Genomic DNA, 26,680 nt, shown 5'->3' with positions numbered 1-26,680 from the left:
TGAAGAGTTTTATTGCATTTTTGTTAAATACAGATTCAGGGAAAATGCTTAGTGAATAACAAACTAATTTAAAACTTCATTTGGTCTCTTGGGAGCAGGTTTTCTTCCCATTAACTGAGATAAAAGTGGGCAGGGCTTACCGAGCACAGTAAGGTCGGCGCTGGCTCTAGTTGGTCCAATCATAACTATGTATCCACCCTCATCTTTAAGTTCACAGTCCTTGATTTCAAGGGTTCGTCTCTTGCCATCGGTGACTATCTGGTATTTCTCTCCGGCCTCGAGCTCCACGTCATCCTTCATCCATTTGACTTCATAGGTCTCCTTGGATACGGAGCACGTGAACGCTGCCTTCTCTCCTTCCACCACTTCTAGGCTTTGTGGCCTTGAGATGAACTCAGCAGCTAATTCTGCAACACAGGAAGCATTTCAGAGCTTAGAGATGGTTTTATTTAAGTGAGACCAAGGCTTAGAATCGGGTTTCTTTTAGCCACATGCTAAAAAGGAACATTTCCTAGAGGCTGTCACATTTCAAATCAAGTCAAATCAATCAAGTTATCTGTGAAAAGGTTTGTATTTGGGTGCTTCAAATTGTAAAATATCCAATAACAATGGCCTGAAATGAACCAAAACCTAAACTTTACCCAAGATGGGTTGCAAATGGAGTGATAGATGTTGAAAGGTAAGGGTTTTAAATAATAAATCCTGATTTTAGATTTATTTCTCTGCATTTTCTTTTTTTGTGTGTGTTATTGCTCTCGCTGTTACTTTCTTCCAGGTGCCTTTAACATTTTTTGCGTACCATTAATCTTGAGATTTCCTGACGTTTTGTTGCTGGGACTTAGCCTGCAGTTGTACTCTCCAGCATCAGACATGTTCAGATCCTTGATGAGGAGTATCCTTCTCTTCCCATCTACAGTTTGCTCATAGCGGCCACCCTCTGGCAGCTCCTTGTCTCCTTTGTACCAGATAACGTCTGCGCTGGGTTTGGAGACTTCACAAATAAGTTTTACACTGTCGGTCTCAGTTCCCTCCACATTGAACAGGTTCTTGGTGAACCTTGCCTCCTCCTCTGCAATGAAAGGAATCCTCCATTAGTTGCTTAAAACCTTTTATTTTAGCAGCTTGTAGCAACATTCTCTACACAACAAACATAACACAATGTTAGCCAGCTATTTATTTGTTATTAATCATCTTCATAAAATGTTCATTTTTATGAATATTTTTGTGTTGTTGTTCTTTTTTGAAGTTCATGAAATGAATAATTAAAAAAATGAGATTAATTTTCAGTAAACTGCCATAACTGCTATCATGCTCACATCATTTATATTTAATTCATAAAACTCATTCAGCTTAGCAAAATTATGTTAAATTATCAAATCAATCTCTCCACTTCTGCTTATCCAACTCATATTCTAATTTCACTGACTGATCTCCAAATCACAAACATTTATTGGTCACATAAATGTATAATGTGCTATTTTCCTTTATTTAATTTAATCCAACTAAACCAAACTGAAGAAAATTACAATATGCAGTTGTAATTTTCTATTCTTGTGATGGTTCAAATATCTGAGAAAAACTTTACTTTCAGAAATTGTTGTCTAATATTATCTTTAGCTTTGAAGAACTGAACAAATACATCTAACATTAAATAATAAAATCAAGTAACCAAACACATTAATACGTGTATGAAAAAAGAGGCTGTGATCAAAGAAGAACTTTTTGATTCTTACCAACGACAGTAAGCATGCCAGAGGACTTTGAGGTCTTTGCATCACATTCGTATTCAGCCTCATCGTCAAACACAGACTTGTGGATGATGAGGATGTGCTGGCGACCTTGTGCAATAATTTCGTATTTCTTTCCCTTTCTGATTTCATTTCCGTCTTTAAACCAGCGGACCTGTGAGATGTGAAGGAAGAGGTCACTGAGAGGAAGATTACTCCAGAGAAAACATGAAATGTAACCTTTACAGTAAGTTCATCTGACAAAAGCGTGTGTTCTCACTTTGACGTCTTCTCTGGACACTTCACATTCAAACCTGGCAGATTCCTTCTCTACAACCTCGACGTCGTGGAGTGGCTTTGTGAACTCGATGTGTGGAGCTATTCAGACAAAAAAAAGAGAATCGTTAATACACTCAGTTTCCCACCTCCTGGAGGGGAGGTTCCCTTAATAGAAGAGCAAAGCCAATGCATCCTCTGGGCTTCATGTGGAAGTTTCTTTACTGTTTTAAAAGGTACTTTAACTTTTGTGGGGAGTTTGTGATTTGGGATTTGACAAATGAGTATGTATACAGGCATTTGATTTTCATTTGGAGCTTAAAATCACAAATCTCAGTGCCACCAATCTCTTAAAAAGGGTTCCTTAACAAAAACAGAGACTGTTTTTTCAAGGATTTTTCAAGGATTCCTTAATGACCAAAACTACTGGGCCACACCTCTTAATCTTTGAAATCCGGTGTTTTCAGTCCCATTGCCACAGCTGTATAAAATCAAGGACCCACCTTTACCAACATTTGTGAAACAATGGGTTGTTTTGAAGCGCCCACAGAATTCAAGTCAAAGGCTCTCACTGACTGAAACTATAAATGGTATTTTTGCAAAGTGGAAGCCTTAAAGAAACACTGCAACTCAGCCATAAAGTGACAGAATGGGGCTGCTCAGTGCTGAGATTCAAATTTATGAGCATTCAACTGGCTCAAAACCTGCGGCTTTCCAAATCTCTGCCAGGATTAATACCAGCGCAGATCTGGACATTCATAGGATGGGTTTTTATGACCAAACAGTTCCTTGTCGGCATAGAGAAAATCGGCAGTTGGCCCAGTACTTCTGTCCCATTTTGGGCCCATTAGTTACAGTGGGGACCCCTTCTCATTGAGAGGTTTGTTTTAGGCCAATAAGGGGTGAGTCACAGTCTAATTGGGGTTCCTTTTTATGCCTAATAACTTCTAACTTAATTTTCCTCCCATTTCACAACTATACTTACGTTCAACATTGAGGAAGCATGAGGTTTTGAAGTCTTTAGCATCACAAGCATATGTCTTTGAGTCGTCCAAAGTGCAGTCGTGGATGACCAGCGCTCGCTTGCAGCCGTCAATGATCATCTCATATTTCTTTGTCTTGCGAATCTCCTGTCCATCCCTGAACCATCGCACTTCTGCATTTTCCCTGGAAACTTCACATTCGAGTGTGGCAGTGGCTTCCTCTTCCACTGTCTGGTCCTCCAGAGGCTTAGAGAACTCCACTGGTGGTTCTGAATGAACAAAGAAATAGAGAAGACAGCAGTTTGAATTTCAGTAAAGTAGAAACTGAACATTAAAGATCAGTTTATTTTTCGTGGGATTTCATCCTGGCCAATAAAATAAGGCTGCAGTGATAGTCACATATTGTGGTTGATTTATCAGTGCAACTTTTCACCTCTTCTAGTCTTAAAATGCCCACAGAAAAATGTAAGTTAACAATGTAAAGTCTCAGTAAGCTGCAGTAAGCTAAGAGAGTAGTTGTGGTCCAAGCCAATTGTGTTTTTTGGTGTCAGATGGGTAAGTGCAAAATAATCTTGGGGATTTGATAATATACCTGTGCAGCCTCCACAAGTAAAGTTTATACATTGGAAACACTGTACATCTAAATAATGTGTTCGTAATGACCTTTTTAAATGACCTTTTTTTCATATCTCACAGAATCAAGTTTTCTTTTTTCTGTGAGATATGTACCTACCCAAATCACAGACCTAAGTAAAACAATCAGGTATACAAATGATAAGGACCTGTGCCAGTGAGCTGTCTGTGATCCTGAGTCATGTTTACAATCTGAATCAGAAAAATTTACCATTGTAGTGGAAACTACTTGGACCATGCACTGACAAAGTCTTTCCCTGAGCCTGGTTCTGCTGGAGGTTTCTTCCTGTTAAAAGGGAGTTTTTCCTTCCCACTGTCGCCAAAGTGCTTGCTCATAGGGGGTCATATGATTGTTGGGTTTCTCTCTGTATGTATTATTGTAGGATCTACCTTACCATATAAAGCACCTTGAGGTGACTGTTGCTGTGATTTTGCGCTTTATGAATTAAATTGAATTGAATATCTTAAGTGCATTTAACAGTATCCATCCACATTGACAAACAAACAAATTGAACTGGAAGACACAATAATGGGAATGAGCAGGCTCTATTTTATAAAGACACCAAGATATACCAACTTGCACAGTAAAATGCTGGAGATTTTCTATCAGTCCGCTGTGGCAAGTGCAGTGTTCATTGCTGTTGTCTTCTAGAAGGACACTATAAAAGCTGGTGACATCAATTCAATTTAATTCAATTCCATTTTGTTTATACAGCGCCAAATCACAACAACAGTCGGCTCAAGGTGCTTAATATTGTGAGGTAAAGAGCCAACAATAATACAGAGAATCCCCAACAATCATATGACCCCTGTGAGGAAGCACTTTGGCAACAGTGGGAAGGAAAAACTCCCTTTTAACGAAGAGGAACCAGCAGAACCAGGCTCAGGGAGGGGCGGGGCCATCTGCTGTGACCGGTTGGAGTGAGAGAAGGAAAACAGGATAAAGACATGCTGTGGAAGAGAGACAGAGATTAATAATAACTCATAATTAAATCCAGAGTGGCCTATAAACAGAAAAGGGATGAAGGGAGAAACAGTCAGTGCATCAATGGAAGGCACCAGCAGCCCAAGTCTATTGCAACATAACCAGGGTGGATTCAGGGTCACCTGATCCAGCCCTGACTATAAGTTTTAAGCCTAATCTTAAAAGTAGAGAGGGTGTCTGTAATTAAGTTAACTCAGAAAGATCAAAAATACTTAAATAGTGTTGTTGGGTTACCTTTGACAGTAAGACTGGCCTCAGTCTGGAAGTCTTTGGCTGTGAGTTTGATTTGTCCAGCTTCGTTTTGCTCGACATTGCGTAGAGTCAGGGTGTGGACTTTACCCTCCGCCTTCAACACCACCTGCAACAGAGTCGATAATCACAGGGTTTAATCTGTCCTGTATACTTCCTGTCAGGTTGATAGATTCATTCATATTTAGTATTTTCCTTCCCTGAATATCACAACATGTCACAGGTTTTAACTTCCCTGAAGATCTTATTTCAAGTTTAGAGATTCAGTTTTTGTCTGTATAAATCTTATCGTGCTAATCTCACTGAACCAACTCGCTAATTTCCAATCTAAGTTGGATTTTTCTGTTTTTTCCCAGACTATGAATGAATATATGACCTTAAACCTCATTGCTGCAAGGATTAGGTATTGCAGTGTCACTGAATATTGCCCGTGAGGTTCAAAGCCTGATCCTCCTCCTCATGTTAGCGAAACAATAATTGCTAATGGTAAGACAGTTTATATGTGTTATGATCAATAGTCTTTGTTTTTTGGAGGTTCCTTTGTTTCTCTTTCCACATCTACAGAATTTGAAGCACAGAGATTTTCTCGGTTAAGCCTGGATGGCCAAAATGAATATAGGCACCCCTCCCCCTCCGCCCCTCCCCATTTTCCCAATTTAAACTACACAACCTATAACACCCAACAGCTGCTTTTACCACTGTGTCCTGCATGTGACAGAGCTGCCTCAGAACACACTCACAAATGAAACATGCAGCATTTCTTTATCAGACTAACAAAATGAGCACAACTGAAATTTATGTGACATCCAATGAATTTGGTTCGATTTTTCATTCCTAACAATGATATTTTTCAGAACCGTATAAGATAAAAGTAAAATGATATTTTTCTTTATAAGTGCTGTGTGCATGAAAAGACACATCAGCTGTCAACAAGTAGGCAGTACATTCATGTCTAAGTGTGGAGGATAAAGTGGCCCATTAGTGTAATAGTTAAAATGCTGCTTGAACAGAAAAACACTTTTGCTGATAAGCAGAAATGTGACAGAAAAAATAAAAACGGGACAAACTGATAATAAAATGTATTTAGCTCTATAAAAAACCCTTTATTTGTAACATCTTCAGCTAAAAACCTGCATATTTTTTCTTCAAAATAAAAGATAAGATTAGATTAACTGGGTTGTCATGTGAGGCCTGAAGCACTTTTCTATAAGAAGAAAGACAAACTGCTGCTTTTTTTTTTTTTTTATCAATTTTACTTAGCCAGTGATATTTTAAACTCTGTGTGAATTTATATCTGCCATAACGCTGTAAAATTTGCTTTGACCAACTCTAAACCTAGATTTTTTTGCGGGGGGGTTTCTTCTTTTGGTTTTAATTTTGAAACTTACATTTTTGCCCTTCATACTGACACTTTTATGAATCTTAACTGAACTCGAGGCAGTGCAGTCCTTCATAACCTGCTATAGGTGCAACCACATGTACCAATGACACTCTTCTGTTTGTTTGTATTTAAATGCTCAGCCACTTTTGGTATTACCCAAGAAAAACACGTGCTGAGATGGAAAAGCTATTCATTGAGCCCGAGGAAACATTCAGCGCTTCAGCAACTACTGTGGCTGAAGCACAGAAACCTCCACCTATGCTAAACATGCAACATGCAGTGCAACCGAGACAGAGGGAACGATTCATAAGGACCACGGCGTTCTCAGGTTACTTCAAACTTCAAACACTTGGATCTGGATATGACTCGATTTCATTTCAGGGCCTGGACTATTCACTGTTCAACTTTGAATTTCAATGTGAAAACAGCAAGTGCATCAGCACAAGCAAAACATTTATAGCAGGTCATGTGTTTTGTAGCTGTAGCTGTCATAGCTCTGCTGCCACTTGCCCTGCACCTCAGCCTCCTTCAGCTGTTAAAAATAACCCTGCAGAAATGCTTGTGGGGCAGAAAAGCCTTCCTGCCTATGTTATCTCAAAACCAGGAATCCCAAACCCACACCAGCAGAGCCTTATATGAAGCCGGAGCAGTCCACTGGACAAAAAAAAAAAAGAATATTGTGTGCAAATGGAAAGGGAAATTCTGGCTGTGGGACATAATCATGAGGCCTGGACTTTTGTAGTGGTTTGTAACTGAATGTTAATGGGTCTTGTGTTTCAGGAAGTGACTCTCCTAGTGATCCTGTCCGCAGTAAAGAAACATTGCGTGGGCTCAGTCAGATGTGTTGAGACTTACTCTATCGCTTGGCTCCAGCTTTGTACCCCCCAGGAACCACTCGACAGCGATGCCTTCGTATGACAGCTCACACTCAAAGGTGGCAGTCTCCCCAGCAGTCACGGTGACGTCCTTCAGAGGCCTCTGGAGGCCAATCACTCGGGCTTTAGATTGGGAAGAAAACATGGTTAGCGCCCCTGACCGAAAAACAGGTCAATGAAAACCAAAAAAAGCCCAGAGAGACATGACTAATCCTCAGTGGCTATTCCTCATGGTGTGTTTGAGCTGAAGGCGGGCTGGTGCAAGACCTTGGACAACTGAAACAAGCTGCCCTGAGACTTGGCATTAGGTGTCCAAGCTCATTAGCATGAATCCTACTGTCAGATGTAAACGGCAGGCAGAGCCAGTGAGAGTAGGGGTTCTACCCTTCCCCCCTGCCAATCACTGCAACCCTTCTCTAGATAAGGAATGTGGCTTCAAAAATAACTAAGGAGCCTGATAGGCTGAGAGCCCACATCTGCCAAATCCATTGAGGGAAGCCGGTCTGCTCCTGTCAATCACAAGCTTGCAATTTCCCAGGAAAAGGAGAATGTGAATGTCCTGACAGGAGTTACCCAACATCACACTACTGGGGAGTTTGGTAACATGGGACATACAGCTCTAAGAAGTCAGTGTGGATTAACAACCCACATCAATTATTTATAACAGGCTTCTTCACATGCCTGAATTAAGGCCCCTTTACAGCCTGTTGAAATGCACTCTGGCAGCATGACAGCTCATGCAATCAGAAAGCTGTCAGTCTGAAGAGTTTGCAGTCTCACCACAAAAATGACTCATCTATTAAAATTGATTCACATTTAAATCCCTACACTGTGAACAAGAATGACGTTTTTCTTAAGCTGGACGTTTATGATTGTGTAGTTGGACTGCTGAACTTTCTTTTATTTCTGAACATTTACTGATTTGATAAATCTTGCATTTAAAATGTGATCATTAAAGAGAAGCAAAATATGAAATAGTTTTTAAATCTAGAAACTTGTAAGACTGTGCCATTATAGGAGCTTTTAATCAGTCGCTGAGTTATTTAAATATTGTACTGAATTAAATTCTAGTTCAGAGACAAGTTGGAACATAATCAATCAAAATGAATCATGTGAAGGGAAATATTATTAAAATAACTGCATCACTAACTTTTAATTATTTGTTGAATTATTAAAAACAACAAATTATCATCTGATCAAATAGTGATCCTTGTGTTAATTCTATTACTGAAGCTCAGAGGATCACAGGATGGCTTGATAACTCAAATCAAGAGGAGGAATTTCAGGAACCTTTAGTTTCATACTCGCAAATGTTATCACAGACATTTCAAAAATCACTGTGATTGACTTCAGACTTGTTTCAGTCACCTTTGACCCTGAGCTGAGCTGAGGATTTGGCATTCGCTGCTGCAAAGTCAACACTTCCAGCCATGTCCATTTTGCAGTTATAGAGGATCAACAAGTGCCGGGTTGCTTCCTCCTTGATCTCCACATTCTGAGAACAAACAATGTGCAAACCAACAAGAGATGAATGTGCCAATTCAAAACATTTTCATGAAATTTCCAACAAATGTGTTGAAATTATATTTTATAGGTGTAAAATCTTACAGCAGATGGATGAAGTGTCTCGCCCTTCAGTTTCCAGGTGGCATGAAGGTCCTCCTCAGAAATCTCTGTCTCAAACTTCGCCGTCTCGGTCTCTGTAACTTCCACGCTGTGCAGTGGGCGGACGACCTTGATGTCACGTTCTGTAAAGTTTGTTAAAATATGTTAGCGAAACTTACAAGTGAAGGGAAGCGAATGGAAACGTATTAGACAACATCTGTGAAAAGAGTTTCACATTGTCAGATACAGTGTAACAGATGAATTAAACATAGGACAAGACAGGAGAGTTAAAATCAGAAGAGAAGCTTACAATTTGTGTAAAAACAGAAGTTGAGGAACGCTTGAGAATAATTAACCCCATAAAACATTTCCAACTATATCCACATCTACTTTTTTCTTATCAGATCCATAATACCATTCACTGTAAGATGTGCAAGGTTGAATAATTCTCAAGTATTATAATGATCACTTTTACAAGCATTTAGAATAAAAGTGGAAGTTGCAGTAATGCAGGACAGATGGAGATAACAGGAGGCGGGGTTTGGTGAATGCTGGTGGGTGGGGCCTGTCTCTGCAGTCCCGGTGGAGTCTGAGGGGCCGGATCACCACAGGTATTACCTTCGATGTTAAGGTCAGCGGTAGTTTTGTCAGTTCCACAGTCGCAGCTGTAAGCGCCCATGTTGCTCTTTGCTGCCTTCTTGATGACCAACATATGTTTCTTGCCATCAGATTTGAAGGAAATGTTCTTGGAGGGAAAGATTTCTTCGCCATCTTTGAACCATTTGACCTCAGCAGCGGCCTTACTCAACTCGCAGGACAAAATCACCTCATCTTTCTCAACAGCGGTGTAATTCTGGAGCTTCACTGTGAAGTACAGGTCGCCCTCTGTGGGCAGACACCAGGATTATATCAGCTGAAAACATTAACTGGCTAAAGTCATGGAAAGTGCAGTGTATACATTCACCCAAAAATGTCACAAGTTAATTCCATTTTAATACAATAAGGGGAAGATGTAGTTTTTTCATGGTAACAAGTAAACGAGTGCTGCACTCAGTACATTCTTTATGGAAATCTGGATGCATCCCTCTGCAGTACGATACTAACCGAGAACGGTGAGCATGGCCTCTGAAGTCTTGCCCATCGCCTCCACTTTGATCATAGAGGTGTCATCAATTGTGACCTCCTTGAAGGCCAGCGTGTGCACTTTTCCTTCCTCAGACATGTGCACCACTTTGCTGGGGTGCAAACGGACATCATTTTTGTACCAGACGACTGGGATTTTTTCATGAGAGAGTTCAACGCTGAACTCTGCAGTTTCACGTTCCTTTACGGTCACATCTCTTATTGGCTTGATAAATGCAAGGCGAATACCTGACAAGAAATGTGGCGTTTGTCGTTAAAAGGCTTTTGGCATACAAAGTTTAGCGAGCACGCAAAAAGAAGAACTTGGTCACGTACCCACCAAACAATTCTTCTCCTAAAAACACTAAAAAGATCCGACTTTGTTTACCTTTGATCATCAACTTTCCGGATGTCCTCTTATCTTCAGCCTCGAACATGTATTTACCTTCATCTTCATATCTGGCAGATTTTACAATAAGACTGTGTCTCTTTCCTTCTACGTGGAGTTCAAACTTGTCATCTGTTGACAACTCTTGAGATCCCTTCAGCCAACGGAAGCTTTTGGGCTCCCGGGAAATTTCTAGTTCAAATTTTGCTTCATCCTTTTCATACACGTGTACATCAGCCAGAGGTGTAATGAATGACACTGGGACCTCTGTTGATTCAGACAGATAGTTAATAAAAAAATCAAAATATTTGAGCGAGCAGAGACTTTCCACGCTGGCTCAAAAAAGGAAGGTGGAGAAGGTGGAAAGCTCACCCTTCACTTTCAGGTTAGCAGAACATTTGGCATTAGCAGCAGTGAACATGACCTCGCCGGTCTGAGGTACTCTGCAGTTGTACAAGACCAGAGTATGTTTGGCACCGTCCTCCACAATTTCAACATCCTGCAGATGGCCAACAAACGTTTTCAGCAAAATTGTGAGAGTGAAAGAAACGTGATGAGGACACAACTATGGTTTATCTCTACTAGCGTATCGACATCCAGATTTAAGTCAAGTAAAAGAATGAAACCACAGATAAATGAATATCTGCTCAGATGCAGTTTAACGGGACATACAGTGGATGGACTGAGGAGTTCTCCATTCAGTTTCCACTGGCCATGGACATCATCTTCACTGAGCTCAACCTCAAATCGAGCTGTCTCTCCGTCAAACACCTCAGCGCCATACATCGGCCGAACCACCTTTATGTGACGAGCTGACGTTTTAAAGAGGGGACAAAAAAATCAACGGCATAAACATATAAACATCTACAAACATCTACACACAATGTACACACAAAAACAAGTCAACATCAGACAGTCACAGACAGAGTTGCCTTGGCAACTGACACACAAACAGAAACCAGTGCCTCGTGGTCCCGGTAATAAAATGTTGTGATGATTTAGTTTGATCCAGTATGAAACTGTGTGATTACTAAAGTGACAAAGTGCTTCGAAAGACAATAAGTGATGTGTTTTGAAAAGGAAATCCCATAACCAAAAGTCACCGACATGACAACGACACCACAGGACTGACACATAGATTCGAATACAGTTTAGCTTCTGGAGCCACGTTTTTGGAAAGTTTAAATCTTTTAGTTTTTAGTCTTCCAGTTTCTGCTATTAATGGAGAGAGATGGAAAAAAAACAGTAAACGCTGATTGGAAAGTGAAGTAAAGTGCTTAAAGTAAAATAATGCAAAAAAGAGTGAGTGATAGGACGCGATGCACAGGCTGTGCAAGTGAAGACGAGTATCAAGAAGGGAAGGAGGCTGCCTCAAAATGACCAAATATCAAAATCAATTTCTGGGTCTTTACCTTCAATATGAAGAGTTGCTGTTGTCTTGTCTGTTCCACAGTCACATAGGTACTGTCCTTTGTCTTTGTCCCCAACTCTCTTGATTATGAGGACTCTGCGTTTGCCTTCGGCTTTAATGTTCACCGTCTTAGAAGCTTTGATCTCGGCCTCATTGTGGTACCACATGACATCAACATCTTTGCTGAGCTCGCAATCTAGAACCACCTCATCTTTCTCCACTGCAGTATAGTCCTGCAGCTTAACTGTGAAGTACGGATCTCCCTCTAGAAAGGGAATATTTTGGGGTAATTCCACAATACACCACAAATATACAGTGCACAAAACAAGACAGTGAAGACACACGAGAAGCACAAATGAAAACCATAAAAAATGATTTCATATATCACAGAGCCAAGAATACAATACTTTTGTGAACCCAGACAGACACAACAATGGACAAAGTGTACACAAAGCTGTGGGAAAGACGACACACTTGACAATGAGGACAGAAAGGACAGGTCGTTAATCTTGGATTACCTATAACTGTCAGGTTGGCCATGGAAAGAATTCCTTTGGCCTCAGCCTTAATTTGGCAGATATCATCTAGCGTCACTTCTCTCATTTCTAGTGCATGCTTCTTTCCATCCACATGAATGACAACAGTTCTGCTCGGATGAATTTTGTTGTCGTTCTTGTACCAGGTGATGGGGATGTTCTCATGAGAAAGCTCCAGCTCAAAGCGAGCTGTTTTGCCTTCCTTTACAGTTTGATCCTTTATTGGTGAGATAAATTTCAGCCTGATACCTAATAAAACACGGTCATATGAGTTAGCTCATATGATGGTGGGGTAACCAAGACAATGAATGCAGTGAAAACAATCATGTTCTGGCCTTTTTTCCAGTAAATGTGGCCCATTACTTACCCTCCACTGTGAGTCTAGCTTTTGAGGTTTTGCCTAAAACTTCAATCATGTATTCATCCTCGTCATCAAACTCACAGCAGTTTATAATCAGCATGTGCTTCTTTCCGTCGTCGATGATGTCATATTTTTGGTCTTGGGTGATGATGTCAGCCCCTTTATACCACATGACTTTAAAAACATCTTTTGTGATGGTGCATTCAAACTTTGCTTGTTTCTTTTCTGGCACAGAAACATCCTTCAGCGGGACAACAAAGTCCATTTCGACTTCTGAGATAAAAAGTGACATAGGTACAATATGTCAACAACAGAACAGAACACAACAACAGGACTGGAGTCTACAGCCTGAGGTCGGTGTACCTTCTGTATGTCTTTAAATGTCCCTCTAGCTGTATAATTACCCTGAATCAGGAAGCACGTAGTATCAGGGACTATTAAAACACATAGTTACTTCTTGCTATTGACTAAACTGAAGATCACTCCAAAGTGCTTAAAGTGGTCAGTAAGACAACAAAGGTGCTATTGCCAGCTCACAGTGTTCTTCCTATCTAGAACTACATCAGTCCTCTTTCTCACAAGGTGTTGAAGGACTTCCTATATTGAAGTTATTATTAAGGAACACCATGTTGTTAGTAACAAGAATTCAAAATATTCACATGCCACACGGTAGAAAAAACATCTTCTGAACATAGTTCCCAGAGAATGCAAATAAGAGGTTTCTTCTTTCCACTTCTTAAAGTGAGCACTCCAACAGATGTTTGCCGGGGAAAATCAATGATTTGTTGCAGAACTCCATTGCTGTTGCTAAAACCAAGTCCCTTTCAAATTGAGTCCCGTAACACTTTCACTAACATGTGCTAACTGATAAACTGTCCATGTCCACAGATTTAACACAGAACATTTAACCACAAAAGATACAAATAAACTTTAGAGAGAGACAAAATCTGACACATTTATACTTTATATTTTCCAGTGAACAGACTTTACAACAACAAACAACAACAAATACAGCACACCAATTCAACCAGTGAAAATAGTTAAGATCCCACACCAGACTGTATATAGTGGCACAAATGATCAAGTTGACTTGTCGATCCTTTTCAATAAAGGTAAATGGACTGATTCTTATACAGCGCTTTTCTACTCTCCCAGAGTACTCAAAGCACTCTATACAACATGCCTCATTCACCCAATCACACCCACTCATACAAGCACTTCTAAACTAAGTGCAACTAATAAGCATTCACACACATTCACACTCCGATGAATGCATCGGAGGGCAATTTGGGGTTAGTATCTTGCCCAAGGATATTTGACATGCAGACTGGAGGAGCCAGGAATCGAACCACCAACCTTGCGATCAGTAGCTGATCTGCTCTACCGCCTGAGCCACAGCCACCACCAAAGGTGTAAGGTCCACTCTCACAGGACGCCTCGGTTAAGACCTTACACCTTTATTTTTACAGGACACTTTTAAAGCACACTGAATTTGCAGTTCTTGATGACAGGAGTTCCCCTTACCTTTGACATTAAGCATGGCGCTGGTTATGGCGTTCAGAGCCGTGTAAGTCACTTCTCCCGCCTGGTCCAGCTGGCAGTTTTTTAGCTTGAGTCTACGCACTGTACCCTCCATTTGGATGTCGCATGTCTAGTGAAAACATTACAATATACTCACGAATAAAGAGTGAACATACAAATTAAACACTACATGTGCAGCAATATAAATGGAAGACAAGCCCTTACAGGGGATCTGGTCAAAACCTCTCCTTTGAGCTTCCATTCCCCAGGAATGTCGTCCTCAGAAATCTCAGTCTCAAACATGGCATCTTCCTTCTCAACCACCTCGACGCTGACCAAAGGCTTTAGGATCTCAGCCTCCCGCTCTGTGAACACATTATTAGAAATTAGTACTCAATTATTAAATATTATGCATCATCAACAGAAAACTATTGCAATGATTTAAATGAATACAGTTACTATGAATATAAGTAAGTAAATGGATGAACCTCCAAGTGTTAGCTTGGCAGTGTAGATGCGTCCTTCCACCTCCAGTGCATATTCTGCTACGTCATCAGGCTGGCAGTTCTTAATGACGAGCGTCAGCTCCTTTCCTTCCTTCTTGATCTCAATCTTGTCAGATGGCTGGACTTCATTCTCTCCTTTGAGCCACTTCCAGTTGGGAGTTTCCTTGAAAAGCTCGCATTTAAATGTTGCAGCAGCCTTTGGTTTTACATGCTGATCTCTCAGTGGTCTCACTATCCAGTCTTTGACAATTTCTGTTGAATTTTGAAATTACTGAGTCAATGACAATCATATGTTTCAGAATTTGCACAAATAAAACATTGCATGACAAAATCAGCTCAGTCTTAACGTAGTTTAAATTTTAAGCGATACTCAGTTTGAAAATTCCAAGGATCTCTATTTAATGTCCAAGCTGTGGAAATAAATCAAATTTAGCTGCAGGACACTTGCGGCATTCTTTTTCAATAGGATATCAAGATGCATAATAATGTTATGATATTTCTATTTGTTTAGGCAAACTACACACAAGCCACAAATCTTGTTAAAAATGTGTACTGAGATATGTAGGAGCTTGCAGCACGTCTCATTCTGCTTACCAATCACTTTGACATTTGTTGTAGTCTTAACGTCTTCCTGGCCAGCCACTTCACACGAGAAAACACCGGCGTCCTCCTCCGTGGAGTTCTGGATGGTCACTGCATGCTGCATACCAATGATATTGATCTGAATCTTGCCCTCCTTTTTCTTGAGGACCTCACCATTCTTCTTCCATATCACATCCCTCTCTTTGTTCAGCTCGCAGGTCATATACACAGGCTGACCCTTGATTGCTGATGTCTCCTCCTCCAGTTCTTTGATCCATTTCACAGGTAGCTCTTTAACATGACAAAATAGCAGAGACATCACACATTATTTAAGGGGATTCCAATGGTTACATTTTGTGTATCTCAGGACTGGCAAAACATTATTATACCTTCAACGATAAGCTTGGCGGTGCAAGATATCTCTTTGCCAGCGTTCTTGGCCACGCACGTATATTCCCCAGTGTCAGACAGCTGGACATCAATGATGTTCAATTTGCGATCTTTGCCATCCGAAGTGAACTTGTGCTTGGGGCTCTCACGAAGATTACTACCATCTTTCATCCAAGAAGTAACAGCAGTGGAAGGTGAGACCTCACATTCAAAGACAGCAGATGAGCCGATAGACTCGGCTTCCTGCAGAACAATGTTCTGAAGCTTTTTGATAAACTTTAGAGGGACAGCTTTGAGCTTGAACCCTGCAAAAGGTTCCTCTGGTGGTGGTGGTCCTTTCCCACCAGGCCTCAGCCCCCGACCCCTGCCCTCTCCAGGAGATGGGGTCTGCTTAGCTGAATAAACAAATTGAAGACCATCAATTCACATTTCATTTGAAAAAAGAATGACATGCTCATGTCATCATATCTGTATCTGCATACTGCATCAGTAAAGTATTCACAGTGCTTTACTTGTCCCACATTTTGTGATGTTACAGCAAAATGGATACATTTTTTTTCACCTCAAGGTTTGACACAGAATAACCCACAAAACTGGCAAACTGACAAAAGCTAGAAACTTTTCTCAAGTTTCTTAAAAAAAACCCCAACAATTTACATCAAAGTATTTATGCTCAATACTTTGTTGAAGCACCTTTAACAGCAAATACAGGCTCAAGGCTTTTTGAGTATGATGCTACAAGCTTGGCACACCGATTTTTGGGCAGTTTCTCCCATTCTTCAGGTTACTTGGGTGGTTCACAGCCATTTTCAGATCTCTCCAGGTGTGGTGGGTTGTTGTCCTGCTGGAACATGAACCTTTGCTGCAGAGGTCCGGAGTGCTCTGCAGCAAACTGTCATCAAGGATGTCTCTGTACATTGCTGTTTTCGTCTTTCCTGACTAGTCTCCAATTCCTGCTGCTGAAAAACATCTCCTAGCATGATGCTGCCACCACCATGCTTTACTGTAGTGATGGCATTGGCCAGGTGATGAGCGATACCCAGCTTCCTCCAGACATGACACTTGGCATTCAGGCCAAAGAGTTTAAACTCTGTTTCACCAGACCAGAGAATTTTGTTTCTCGTGGTCTGACAGCACTTCAGGTGGCTTTTAGCAAACTCCAGGTGGGCTGTCATGTGCCTTATACTGAGCAGTGGCTTCTGTCTGGCCACCTACCATGCAGGCCCGGTTGTTCTTCTGGAAGTGGTAAGAAACATCTGAGAGGTGGTCAGGATGCACCTGAGCTCAAGTCTGAGTGCCATGGCAAAGGCTCTGAATACTTAGGTACATGTTTTTGTTTTTCAATCTGAATCAAATGGGAATAATTCAAAGCAGCCTTTTTTACTTTGTCACTATTGGGTACTATGTGTCAAAGCTTGAGGTAACAAATTAATTTAATCTATTTTGACAAAGACAAAACAAGAGCATAAAGACATTCTTCTCAAAGAAAAAACTGAACATGTAACAGTGCATTTAGCAGGGCTAAATATCGATCATTTATGCTCATTAATAACTCATTAAGTTTAGCTTCACGAATTGAATGAATTTCTCTTTCAAAAAGCTTGCTGTGCATACAGATGTCTAAAACTACACATAACGTCTCACTTGCTCACTTACCAAACCTTAACTTTGAGTGCATGAATAGCCTGATGCACACAGATTACGTTGCATGTCCACGTGAGGTTTTGAGACAAATTGCAGGCTGCCAGCAGTGTTTCGATGTCCCAGTGTAAAGCTGGGACATCTGGGCTTTGTCATTAAAGTGTACTGGGTTCAGATTTTGAGGTGAACAATGAATTTAATCTATTTTGGAATAATGCTGTCATGTGACAAATTGTGAACAAATGAAGCGCTGTGAATCCTTTCTGGATAAACGGTAACATTGGTTTTGCTGGAACATCATTGTTTTATCAAGGTAAAACTTACGTTTCAGCCCTCTACCTCTACCTCTTCCTGCTTCCTCTGTTGGTTGTCCCTCTGTTCAGAAAGAATATAAATTATTTGATGCTCACAGGCTAATCATACATACTTATCATGCTAAACATGCCAGGGTAAGGAAATCCAGTGTAGTGAATGGACTGGGGATTATGAAATGGTTCTGATGGTAAGTTTATGAAGTATTGACACTCACACGGGGGTCGACAAAAACACCATGAGGAAGACAATACATTAAAATTAAAATAAATGGAAAAACAAAGATGAATGCAATGAGTGGGGACAATAGATAATGGAGAATGGTCAAATAGCAGAAACATAAACGACATAACAAAAATGAAACAAAGCGGTAAACGTGACGGGCAGTCGGACATGGAATGATTACACAAGTCTAAGGAAAAGATGAAGAAATCGCATCACACTTAAAATACGATGGAGGGAAAATGAGGTTATGGAAGCGAAGATGAGTGGATATTATTGATGGCAGGGAGGCATGGTTTTTTCTTTTTTGGTTGTCACCGAAGATGCCACCATCTCACCTCTCCTGGCCACCCCTGGAACCTTCACAGCACCTTCCTCTGCTTCACCTTCCCAGTCCTCTAGCTCGTAACTCTCCTCTGGAACCAGTTCCCAGCCCCATGCCTCCTCTCCCTCTGGCACAGCCTCATTCTCAGCTTCAAACTCCTCTTCAAATACTTCCTCCTCTGCCTGAGTGGCAACCTTCTTCATCTCCACGGCTCCAGGAGAGACTTCCTTTACCAAGGGAACCTTTCCTTCATCAGGCTTTGCCAGTTCTGCAACCTTGGCTTCCTCTTGCAAAGGCTTCTTTGGGACCTTTTTTAGAGTCACATCTTCAATAGATTCTTTGGGTGAAACAGTTTTAGGAAGCTTTTTGAGTTTGTCAAGACTTGGCCTTCTCTCAGCTGCAATTGTCTCTGCTTCTTTAAGTTTCTCAACTTTCGGGGATGGAGTCTTTTTGAGCTCTACCTTCTTGAGCTGCTCTACAGGTTTTAAAGATACTTCTTCCTCTTTTTCCTTTGATAACACTTTTTTCTTCACTTGCAGAGGTTTTTTCTCCTCGAGAACCTTTTCAGGTTTCTCAGCAGGGGCTGGAACAGAAAGTATGGTCTTTTCCAAGGGAGCTACATCTACCTTCTCTGGTTTCACCGGCTTCTCCTCTGGAGCTTCTGGGATCTCAGGTTTCTTTGGTTTAGCCTTTTGTTTCCGTTCTTCAGGGGTCTCAGCTGGACTCGTGTGACGTTTTGGCAGATCATCAGTTGGCCTTTCTTTCTCCTCTGCGGGTTTCTTCTCAGGCTCTGTAGCCTGTTTGGCCAGCCTGTCAAAGGGCTTCAACTTGACTGTTTCTATCTCTGGTTCCACTGTTGGAATCTTCTTCACCTTTTTTGGCCTTTTGTCCTCTTCAGGCTCCTTCTCTGGAGATTTCTTTTGGTCTCCTGGTTTTGGCACCTTGGCTGGTAGCTCTTTTACTTCAACAGGTTCTTTCTCAGATTGCTTTGGAGGTTCTGTGGTTTCCACCTGTCTGGGAAGCCTTTCCCCCTTCTGAAACGGTGACGCGTCCTTCTCTGGCCTCTCCTTCTTGTCTTTCTCTGGATCCTCTGCTGGTTTAAGAGGCTTCTCGAAGGGTTTCAGTTTGACTACTTCTGGTTCCACTTCATCTAAAGGCAATTTTTTAACTTTCTTTAGGGCTGTACTGGGTGGGGCACTTTCCTCCTCCTTAGGTGTCTTGGGAGTTTTCTTCAGAGAAATGGTATCTTTTGGTTTCTCATCTTTTGGGACAGGCTTCTGCCGGGTCCACGCATCTTTAGGAGTCTCTTTCTGTTCCTTTTCTTCTTCAGGTTGAATAACTTTTGGCTTTTTCACCACATCTGCTTTCTCTTTTAGCTTCTTCTCCTCCTCATGTCTCGTGGTGACAAACATAATCTCAGCAGCTTCTTCTTTATGTACCATCTCCTCAACATTAACAACTGTGGTCTTGGTGACCAGAGGTAATTCCTCTTGTTCAGGCTCTTTGTGTGGAACTGATGGGATCTTCTTCAATATGATAATCTCTTGTTCTTCTTCCACCTCTCTCGTGACCCTGGTTGTCTTTCTCAACGTGGGGATCTCAAATGTGCCATCCTCTTCCAATTTGACCTTTTGACCTTTTTTGTGTAGAACTGTTTCTGAGGCATCAAACGTTTCATATTACTTGGTTAAACATCGGCTGTATGTATAATACAGTTTAGTGTCAGTAAACTAAACTCATATCACAATTTGTACAAACAAAGCAAAAAGCAATTCGTGAAAAAAAGAGCATAAATAAATAAATATTAATATACAAGGGATAAAAATGTAATCAGGGATTTTAGGAAGATAACTTTGAATGATTTAAGAACAACAAACAAAAGAGACATAAAAGATGACAGGGACATTTTCAGTTTCTCCAACAAAGGACAGAAAGTTTAATGGGGCATTTAGTAGGGCTAATAGGAGATTTGCAAATTAGTGATCAGCTTAATTTAAAAAAACCAGTGTTGGACTGATGACTGAGAAGTTATAGATATAGCAGATATACATGCATGGTTATATACATGCATTTGGAGACAGGTTTCAAAAAAGGCTACAAATGCTAACTTTTGAGACCTCATGCGAGCATGCTTCAGTCCACACATACAAAGCAATTTGACCACACCTCAAACTATTTCACAAATGCCTGTACCCAAACCTGAATAAATACTGATCATTTACGCACAAGTGAATACGTTTTGCTTCACAAATTGGATCATTTTCTCTTTCAAAAGCTTTCTTTGCACACAAACATCTAAAACTACACATATCATCTCACTTGCGCACTTACCAAACCTTAAATTTGAGCGCATGAATCACCTGATACGCAAAGATCATGTTGCATGCCCACGTGAGATTTTGAGACAAATTTCAGGCTGCCAGCTTCTCACAGATCGTTCAGACGTCCCAGTGCAAAACTGGGACATCTGGGTTTCCTCTATATTACTTGAAGTGGGTGTTTCTTTTCTAAATAAACAGAACAACTCATCACCAATTACAGACACAACGCAGTAACCTATAAAAGGTAATATATCATTTAAATAAGCTGCTGCTACATCCTGAAAGGTTAAGAATTAGGCATGAAGCTAACATTAATGTTAGCCTACTGTTATTAGAGAATGGTAGGATTAACATGAAAGTGTTATTCCACATTACCTGGATTATATGAATATTCAAAATATACAGAGATTATTTAGCACATACTCACTCCAGAGAATGATCCACAGTGATGTACAACCATGGTGTTCCCCCATCTGCAGCTGAGCACTGAATGAGTCTTCCCAGCAGATTGTCCAGCATGTAGCAGCATTTAAACTATTAATATTTACAGGCTACGCTGTGTTATCTGTAATCTATGTTTGCTAGCAGAGGGGTGACAAGTTGTTCTGTTTATTTAGAAGAAAAATGACCACTTTATTTGAAAAAAAGAACAAAATAAACCAAAACCAAAAAACAGAGAACTACAGAGGAACCAGATGGCCCTGTTTTACACCAGCACGTTGACACCGCTTATGTTTGTGGATCCATGTGAAACTGGCAGTCTGAAATTTGACTCAAAACCCCACAGAGGCATGCGGCGTGATCTGTGCATATCAGGCGATTCGTGCACTCCTATTTAAGGTTTTGTACGCAAGCGAGTGGGAGCTTTATGAAAGACAAATGTATCCAATTTGTGAAGCTGAACTTAATAAACTGTGTGCAGATCATTACATTTATCCAGGCTTGTGTATTTGAATTTGTAAAATAGCCTGACGTGTGTTCAAATTGTTTTGTATGTGTGTGGACTGAAGCACACGCTTGTGAGTCCCAAAAAGTTACACACAAATAATTGTACACATTTATAAATTTAAGTGTAAGCTTGTGGATCATGCCATTTGTAACCCTTTTGAGACATATTTAATCCATACATGCTGGTAGCTCTATACTGAGTGTACTGAGTACTCCTACCTTTCTTGACTCCTCCTGGTGCTTGGACTGGCCCCTTGGATTCATCTAATATAAAAACATAGTTCAAAAAGTTGTAACTTAATGTGGAGGAGACACAAACAAAGATGTGAGTCACATGCAGAGCAAAGAAGTTCACTATCCTATCATTTAGATGAAGAGCAACAGAAAAGAAATAACACCATAAGTAAGCACAAAGAATAAAATGAAGTTAGGCTGAGTACAAGGACACAGTAGCTTATGCTGAATTCAAGATCAATAAATTCATCACCAACAGACACTAACACTGCAACAATAGACAGAGAGGCTTTACTCCAACATAAGAAAGACCCATAACAACAGATACACAATGGGGTATAAATAAAATTGCTGTTATCAAATGAGAAGTTTAGAAAAAAGAAACTGGAACAGACTAAAGACCCTAAACAAAGAGAACATTTCCATCTCAGTCCTTTTAATACCTCTACCTGTTCCAGGTGATATCTTTTTTGTTAGTGGTTTTTCCTCCTCTGCAATCATCTTAGTTGGTTCTTCAGCCGTCATAACGGGCTTTGTCTCGACCACTTTAAGTATAAAAAAGAAAGAACTGAAGTATAATCACCAAAGCACATAACATTTCTAAAAGCATTAGCCGGAATCACTGTCTGAATACCTGGCTTTTCTTCTGGTGGAGTAATTGTCTTTTTCAACTTGGCATTATCAGTGACTTCCGGCTTTTTGGCAGCTTCTTGATCTTTAACAGCAGCTTGTGGTTTGCTCTCTTAAAGTAAAAGGTATACAGGAATTTCAGCAAAAGTGCTCTATCTAATCTACATCATCTTACAAAAAGAGAACCATAAGTTCATGTTGCATTCTTTCTCTATAAACACCTTGTTTTTGTCTATTTTGTTTCAAGACACAGTCAAAGATTTATATTTGCATAAGAGTGGCATTCTTTTCTGAATGCCTTAATAAACCCTCCACAGAAACACATAAAGAGGTTTAAAGAAGTGGCTGGGTACCTTTTTGTGGAGTAGCTGGCTTTACCAGTGATTCTTTGATTTCTGGCACCAACTCCTTCTCCTTTACAAGAACTTGAAAATGAAATCACAAGACAATTAGCGCCTCACAAAGACCGATGTGGGAAGCATGAGACCATTTAAAGACTAAAAATACATGACACTGCACGGAAAGCTGGATGACTGAGTTTCAGCTCCATATGACAGCTGGATATTTGACCTCACTGTGCAAAACTATTGATAAAGACATATACACAACGAATACAGAATTAGAAGTAACTAAAGCAGCATACAATAGAAACCTTTTGTGATTTAATTGTAGTGATAAGAAACCAAACAGCATGACAATCAACATATTCTCATCACGATGAGAAAGACAACAGTGCCCAAATGAAATGGCTAATATGACATGCACATCCTCTGGAAATGATGAAGATGAGGAGTTATGAATTCAAAGTCTTTTAGGAATCAAAACAATGACTGGCTCTGATCAAGAGTGTTTCTTTTTTCCTCGATACCTCTGGAAATTTCCTGAAGGAAGAGTTTCTTTTTTCTCTCTTTCCAGTGTCAAATCCCTGTTGTCTGTAATGGACTGAATCAGTCGAGCTTCTCCCTTCTTTCTGGTAATGGCTTGAAGTTCTTGAGGAGACATGCGTCTAGCATGCGGGACTTCCTGCTTACATAAACTGTAGCGTCACCGGTTAGCTTGGTGTAATCTGTCACTGAAGGCTTATGACTCTACATTACGTCTTTGTTACCAGTGTCCTGTGATGTGTACACTTCTTTTTGTTAGCTTTATTAGCATTTTGATCTGTTCTTCTTCACATTTCCCGTCTGTTTTAGCCGACATACTTGTTTGCAATGATTCTTTCTTTGAGTGATTCCATTTTCACATACTTTTCAGGCCTGTCGTCTGCTACATGTGATTGCTAAGATAACACCGGCGTAACTTTTGCTTTGCTTTCAGTGTCTTCTAGCTTCACTTTGTTCCTTGTCACAATCTTTGACTGAATTTGGCCTGTTATTACCTTTGATTTATCATTTTCACCAGATTTCTACTGTTCATTTTCTGTAGATTTGCCTTTGATATAAAACTCACTTTTTTGACAAAATTTCTTTTACAGTATCATATATTTTACTACTGCTGCTGCTTTGTATCAATGGTAATAAAATTGTCTTTTCACATTCAGTCTAAACATTTGTGTTTAGACTGAATGTCTTTGCTGTCCTCTGGTTTCTTTGACGATATATTGAACTTGCTCATTGTTTGACTTCGTCTTCCATTAAAGGCCTAAACACGAGGTTTCTCTCAGTGTGTTTCTTTGTTGAACTGGTCTTCTTCAAGTATAATTCCTTCAATTCTGTCCTGTTTTTCAGGGCCCCCCCCTGTTTTCTGAAACAACAGAATTATCTTCTGTTGTTTCAGTTTATTGTGATTTTGCAGATGTTTGTAAAGTTTTCTCTCCTTGGTCATATGATCTTTTCTGGAGACTGACTTTTCTAATGGCTTAGCACCGATCATACTACAGGACTCAGTTTATTAACTGACAATTTTCTTGTAGTTTTATATTTTATTACCCTGACACTTTGTTGGGTTCTTGTATAGTTCTTAAAATCTCCTCTTGCTGTACAGAAACAATATTTTTGCCTACAGTGTCTTCATTATCTTTGTGGTTTATTCAATGTTGTTTCCTCTTCTCTTCTCTGTAGAAGATTCTTTCTCTCATTAACATTGAGAAATTTAAAAGGTGTGAAGTGTAGTGGTGCCAAGAGATTAGAGAAAAAATACAGACACATTTTTAGTTAAGTAAGACAGACGCTGCCGTAAAAAGGAATATCAGGAGCTGAAAAAAAGACGTGAAATGTGCTGTGATTTTACCTTTCTCTAGTCTTTCAGTTTTAGCTGCAGCTTGTGTTTCAGGAGACAAAGCTTCAGGAGCAGCAATGAGAATCTTGTCTTCTGTTTCTTTAAAAAAGAATCAGTTCTTATTCAAAGGAAGGTACGAGTAGATTTTAGTAGAATAACAGAGGGCAGGAAAAAAGATTTTAAAAGAAATGAAAAAGACCAACTATGAACATGTGATATGAAGAGAGGTTTACAAACTGAGGTTGATCATGGACTCAATCTCAACACACATAAGAACAAAGACTGCAGGCAAACATGGAGTCAAATGACACAGTTAAAGATTAACAATGGAATAAGAATGGTACGTTTGGTACCTCTGGAAGACTTTTTTGAAGGAATCCTTTTCTCATCTGGCTTTAATGGCACTGAAGGAACTGTCTGAAGAGGATCCTTGGATAAAGATTCTTTTGTTTCCTTTGTTGTCTTGTATTCTAATTCAGCTTTTGCAGAAACAGATTTAAATTCCAGCTCCTGTTTGATCATTTTTGTCATGTCAGTATCTGTTACTGAGGGTTTTACAGCAACATTCTCTGTTTCTGCATAAAACATTTCCTCAGATTTCACCTTTTTCTCCTTTTTCTTTTCAAATACTTTGTGTGCTCTTTCCTCACGTTCAGGGGTAATAGGAATGACAAGTGTTTCCTCTTTTCTGTTTTCTTCCATTTTCACTGCAGTGGGGACGAGTTTTGCTTCTTTACCTTCAACTGTGCCTTCCCTCAGTGCACTTGTCATCTCTGAAACTTCATTCCTGTGTTTTTCATGTGGAGTCATTGATACATCACGATCGACTGCTTCCTTAAAGGTGACTTCAGCTAAAGCCTTTGTTTCAGCTTCCAGATTTTCAGTCAGTTTTCTTGCTTCTGTGGTGATCACAACTAAGGAAGGTTTGGTTTGATCTGCCTTTGTCACCACCGTGACATCTTTCAGTGTTTCCTTCTCTTTGAATGTAGTAGGCTCCTCTGATTTTTCTTTTGTGTGTCTCTCTTTGCTTTCTGTTTCAGTCCTCTTTGCTCTCTTTTTAGGTTCAAAGCTGGTTTCCTGTATGGAGATAGCTTTTTTGTCTTGTTGGTGGCTAACTGATGCACTGTCTTTCCTTTCATCTGTAATTTCTTTGCTTGGTGACTCAACTGCCTTAACAAAATACTCTTCTTCAGTTTTTTCTTTTGAAGGTTTATCTTGTAGTATTGTGAGCTTCGATTCAGTGTCCTGGGCTAAAACTACAGCTTCAGGTTTTTTCGGGCTGATTCTCTGTTTAGCCACGCTGCTTTCTTTCCTCTTTGAAGTATCAGCAGCAGATAGCTCACCTCTCACTTCAAACCTGTTATCTTGTTGGCTCTGTGTTTCTGTTGTACTTAAGACATCTGTTTCTACCAATACCACTACTGCCTTGTCCAGTGGAGCCACATCTTCGTACCAGACTTCAGCATGTTCTTCCACTACACGTTCATGCTCCCAGACAGCTTCTGTAAAAGGTACTTGTTCTGTCACATAATACATTTCCTGTATCTCCTGAGCTCCTTTCCTTTCCCATTTTTCTTCTTCAATCTTCTCAACACTTGCAGCTGTGCGATGTTTTAAGAGGTGTAGAAGAAGAGGCGTCATGTGGCGGCGCCAAGATTTGACAACAAAACACAAAGACAATCATCAGTGTTAGGAGACAACACAGAAATGAAGAACCACATGCTTTAGGTGACAATCCACTTGTTGTTTCAAGCATTAAAGAATAAGGTGTGTTTAAGATCCATGTTGATTGGTAGTACCTTTTTTAGTAGCATAAATTTTTATATCCTGTTCAATCTCTGTGTGCAGTATCCTCTCAGTCTTCTTAGCTTCGGTTTCTTTTAAGCAATGAATCAAAATTGATTCCAAGATGGTGTGTGGTGAAGAAAACAATTTGGAAAGAGAAAAATGTAGACAGTCAATAGACATATGGAAAAAAAACACACATCAAATAACACAAACAAGCAAAGAGATGGAAGATGTTGACAAAACCTCTGAATAAGTGGCAACAGTTCAGGCTGAACTCAATGCACACATTTTAGTTGGATTTTCTTACCACCAATATTTGATGACACATCGATAGATATCACATTTACTCATTTTCATCATCAATGAGTCCAAATGAACTCAGTTATCTCACTTTTTGTGAGAGCATTTTGTTATCTTGTTGCATTAAAGATGGAAATGTAACAAAGAAAAAATCATTTCTTTTCACTGAAAGCTTTAAGTGATAATTAAGAACAATAAAGTGATTTTTTTT

General features: G+C 40.0%; 2 protein-coding genes across 23 annotated transcripts in view; both read right to left on the bottom strand.

Annotated features, from left to right (window-relative positions):
- The window catches only part of ttn.2 (titin, tandem duplicate 2), a 217,833-nt gene that overhangs the window by 100,760 nt on the left and 90,393 nt on the right, over positions 1-26,680 (bottom strand). For 14 of the 22 annotated variants that reach the window (XM_025903577.1, XM_025903579.1, XM_025903580.1 and 11 more), the window contains 21 exons: positions 26,181-26,258; positions 24,394-24,480; positions 22,518-22,589; positions 22,169-22,276; positions 21,984-22,079; positions 21,520-21,564; positions 17,497-17,547; positions 15,531-15,926; positions 15,154-15,432; positions 14,542-14,811; positions 14,279-14,418; positions 14,057-14,183; positions 8,718-8,857; positions 8,478-8,604; positions 7,090-7,232; positions 4,839-4,962; positions 2,989-3,255; positions 2,008-2,105; positions 1,734-1,902; positions 800-1,069; positions 141-407 (listed from right to left, as the gene is read on the bottom strand). In XM_025903577.1, the coding sequence (XP_025759362.1) occupies positions 141-407; positions 800-1,069; positions 1,734-1,902; positions 2,008-2,105; positions 2,989-3,255; positions 4,839-4,962; positions 7,090-7,232; positions 8,478-8,604; positions 8,718-8,857; positions 14,057-14,183; positions 14,279-14,418; positions 14,542-14,811; positions 15,154-15,432; positions 15,531-15,926; positions 17,497-17,547; positions 21,520-21,564; positions 21,984-22,079; positions 22,169-22,276; positions 22,518-22,589; positions 24,394-24,480; positions 26,181-26,258 (3,354 nt within the window). The remainder of the gene's footprint in view (positions 1-140; positions 408-799; positions 1,070-1,733; positions 1,903-2,007; positions 2,106-2,988; positions 3,256-4,838; positions 4,963-7,089; positions 7,233-8,477; positions 8,605-8,717; positions 8,858-14,056; positions 14,184-14,278; positions 14,419-14,541; positions 14,812-15,153; positions 15,433-15,530; positions 15,927-17,496; positions 17,548-21,519; positions 21,565-21,983; positions 22,080-22,168; positions 22,277-22,517; positions 22,590-24,393; positions 24,481-26,180; positions 26,259-26,680) is intronic. The other 8 variants (XM_025903587.1, XM_025903589.1, XM_025903592.1 and 5 more) reach the window with 5 other exon arrangements.
- LOC112844089 (titin) lies at positions 8,864-13,694 on the bottom strand. The gene is made up of 8 exons (XM_025903600.1): positions 12,539-13,694; positions 12,154-12,420; positions 11,637-11,900; positions 10,897-11,036; positions 10,597-10,723; positions 10,225-10,491; positions 9,819-10,085; positions 8,864-9,599 (listed from the first exon to the last, which is right to left on the bottom strand). The coding sequence occupies exons 1-8, from the start codon at positions 12,822-12,824 to the stop codon at positions 9,196-9,198; spliced, it is 2,022 nt and encodes a 673-aa protein (XP_025759385.1). The 5' UTR covers positions 12,825-13,694; the 3' UTR covers positions 8,864-9,195.

This window comes from Oreochromis niloticus, linkage group LG16, assembly GCF_001858045.2.
Source record: "Oreochromis niloticus isolate F11D_XX linkage group LG16, O_niloticus_UMD_NMBU, whole genome shotgun sequence".
NCBI lineage: Eukaryota > Metazoa > Chordata > Actinopteri > Cichliformes > Cichlidae > Oreochromis > Oreochromis niloticus.
The sequence above is the reverse complement of the archived record's forward strand: the minus strand, read 5'-3'. Positions and strand labels throughout refer to the sequence as shown.

What these genes read in the sequence shown, in the direction of transcription:
- LOC112844089 (XM_025903600.1), bottom strand. Translation starts at nt 12,824, where the DNA reads ATGTCACTTTTTATCTCAGAAGTCGAAATGGACTTTGTTGTCCCGCTG. An exon ending in GGCCAACCTGACAGTTATAG is followed by an intron (nt 11,901 to 12,153) that starts GTAATCCAAGAT and finishes TTCCCTTTCTAG; the next exon opens with AGGGAGATCCGTACTTCACA. An exon ending in GGCCATGCTCACCGTTCTCG is followed by an intron (nt 9,600 to 9,818) that starts GTTAGTATCGTA and finishes GTCTGCCCACAG; the next exon opens with AGGGCGACCTGTACTTCACA.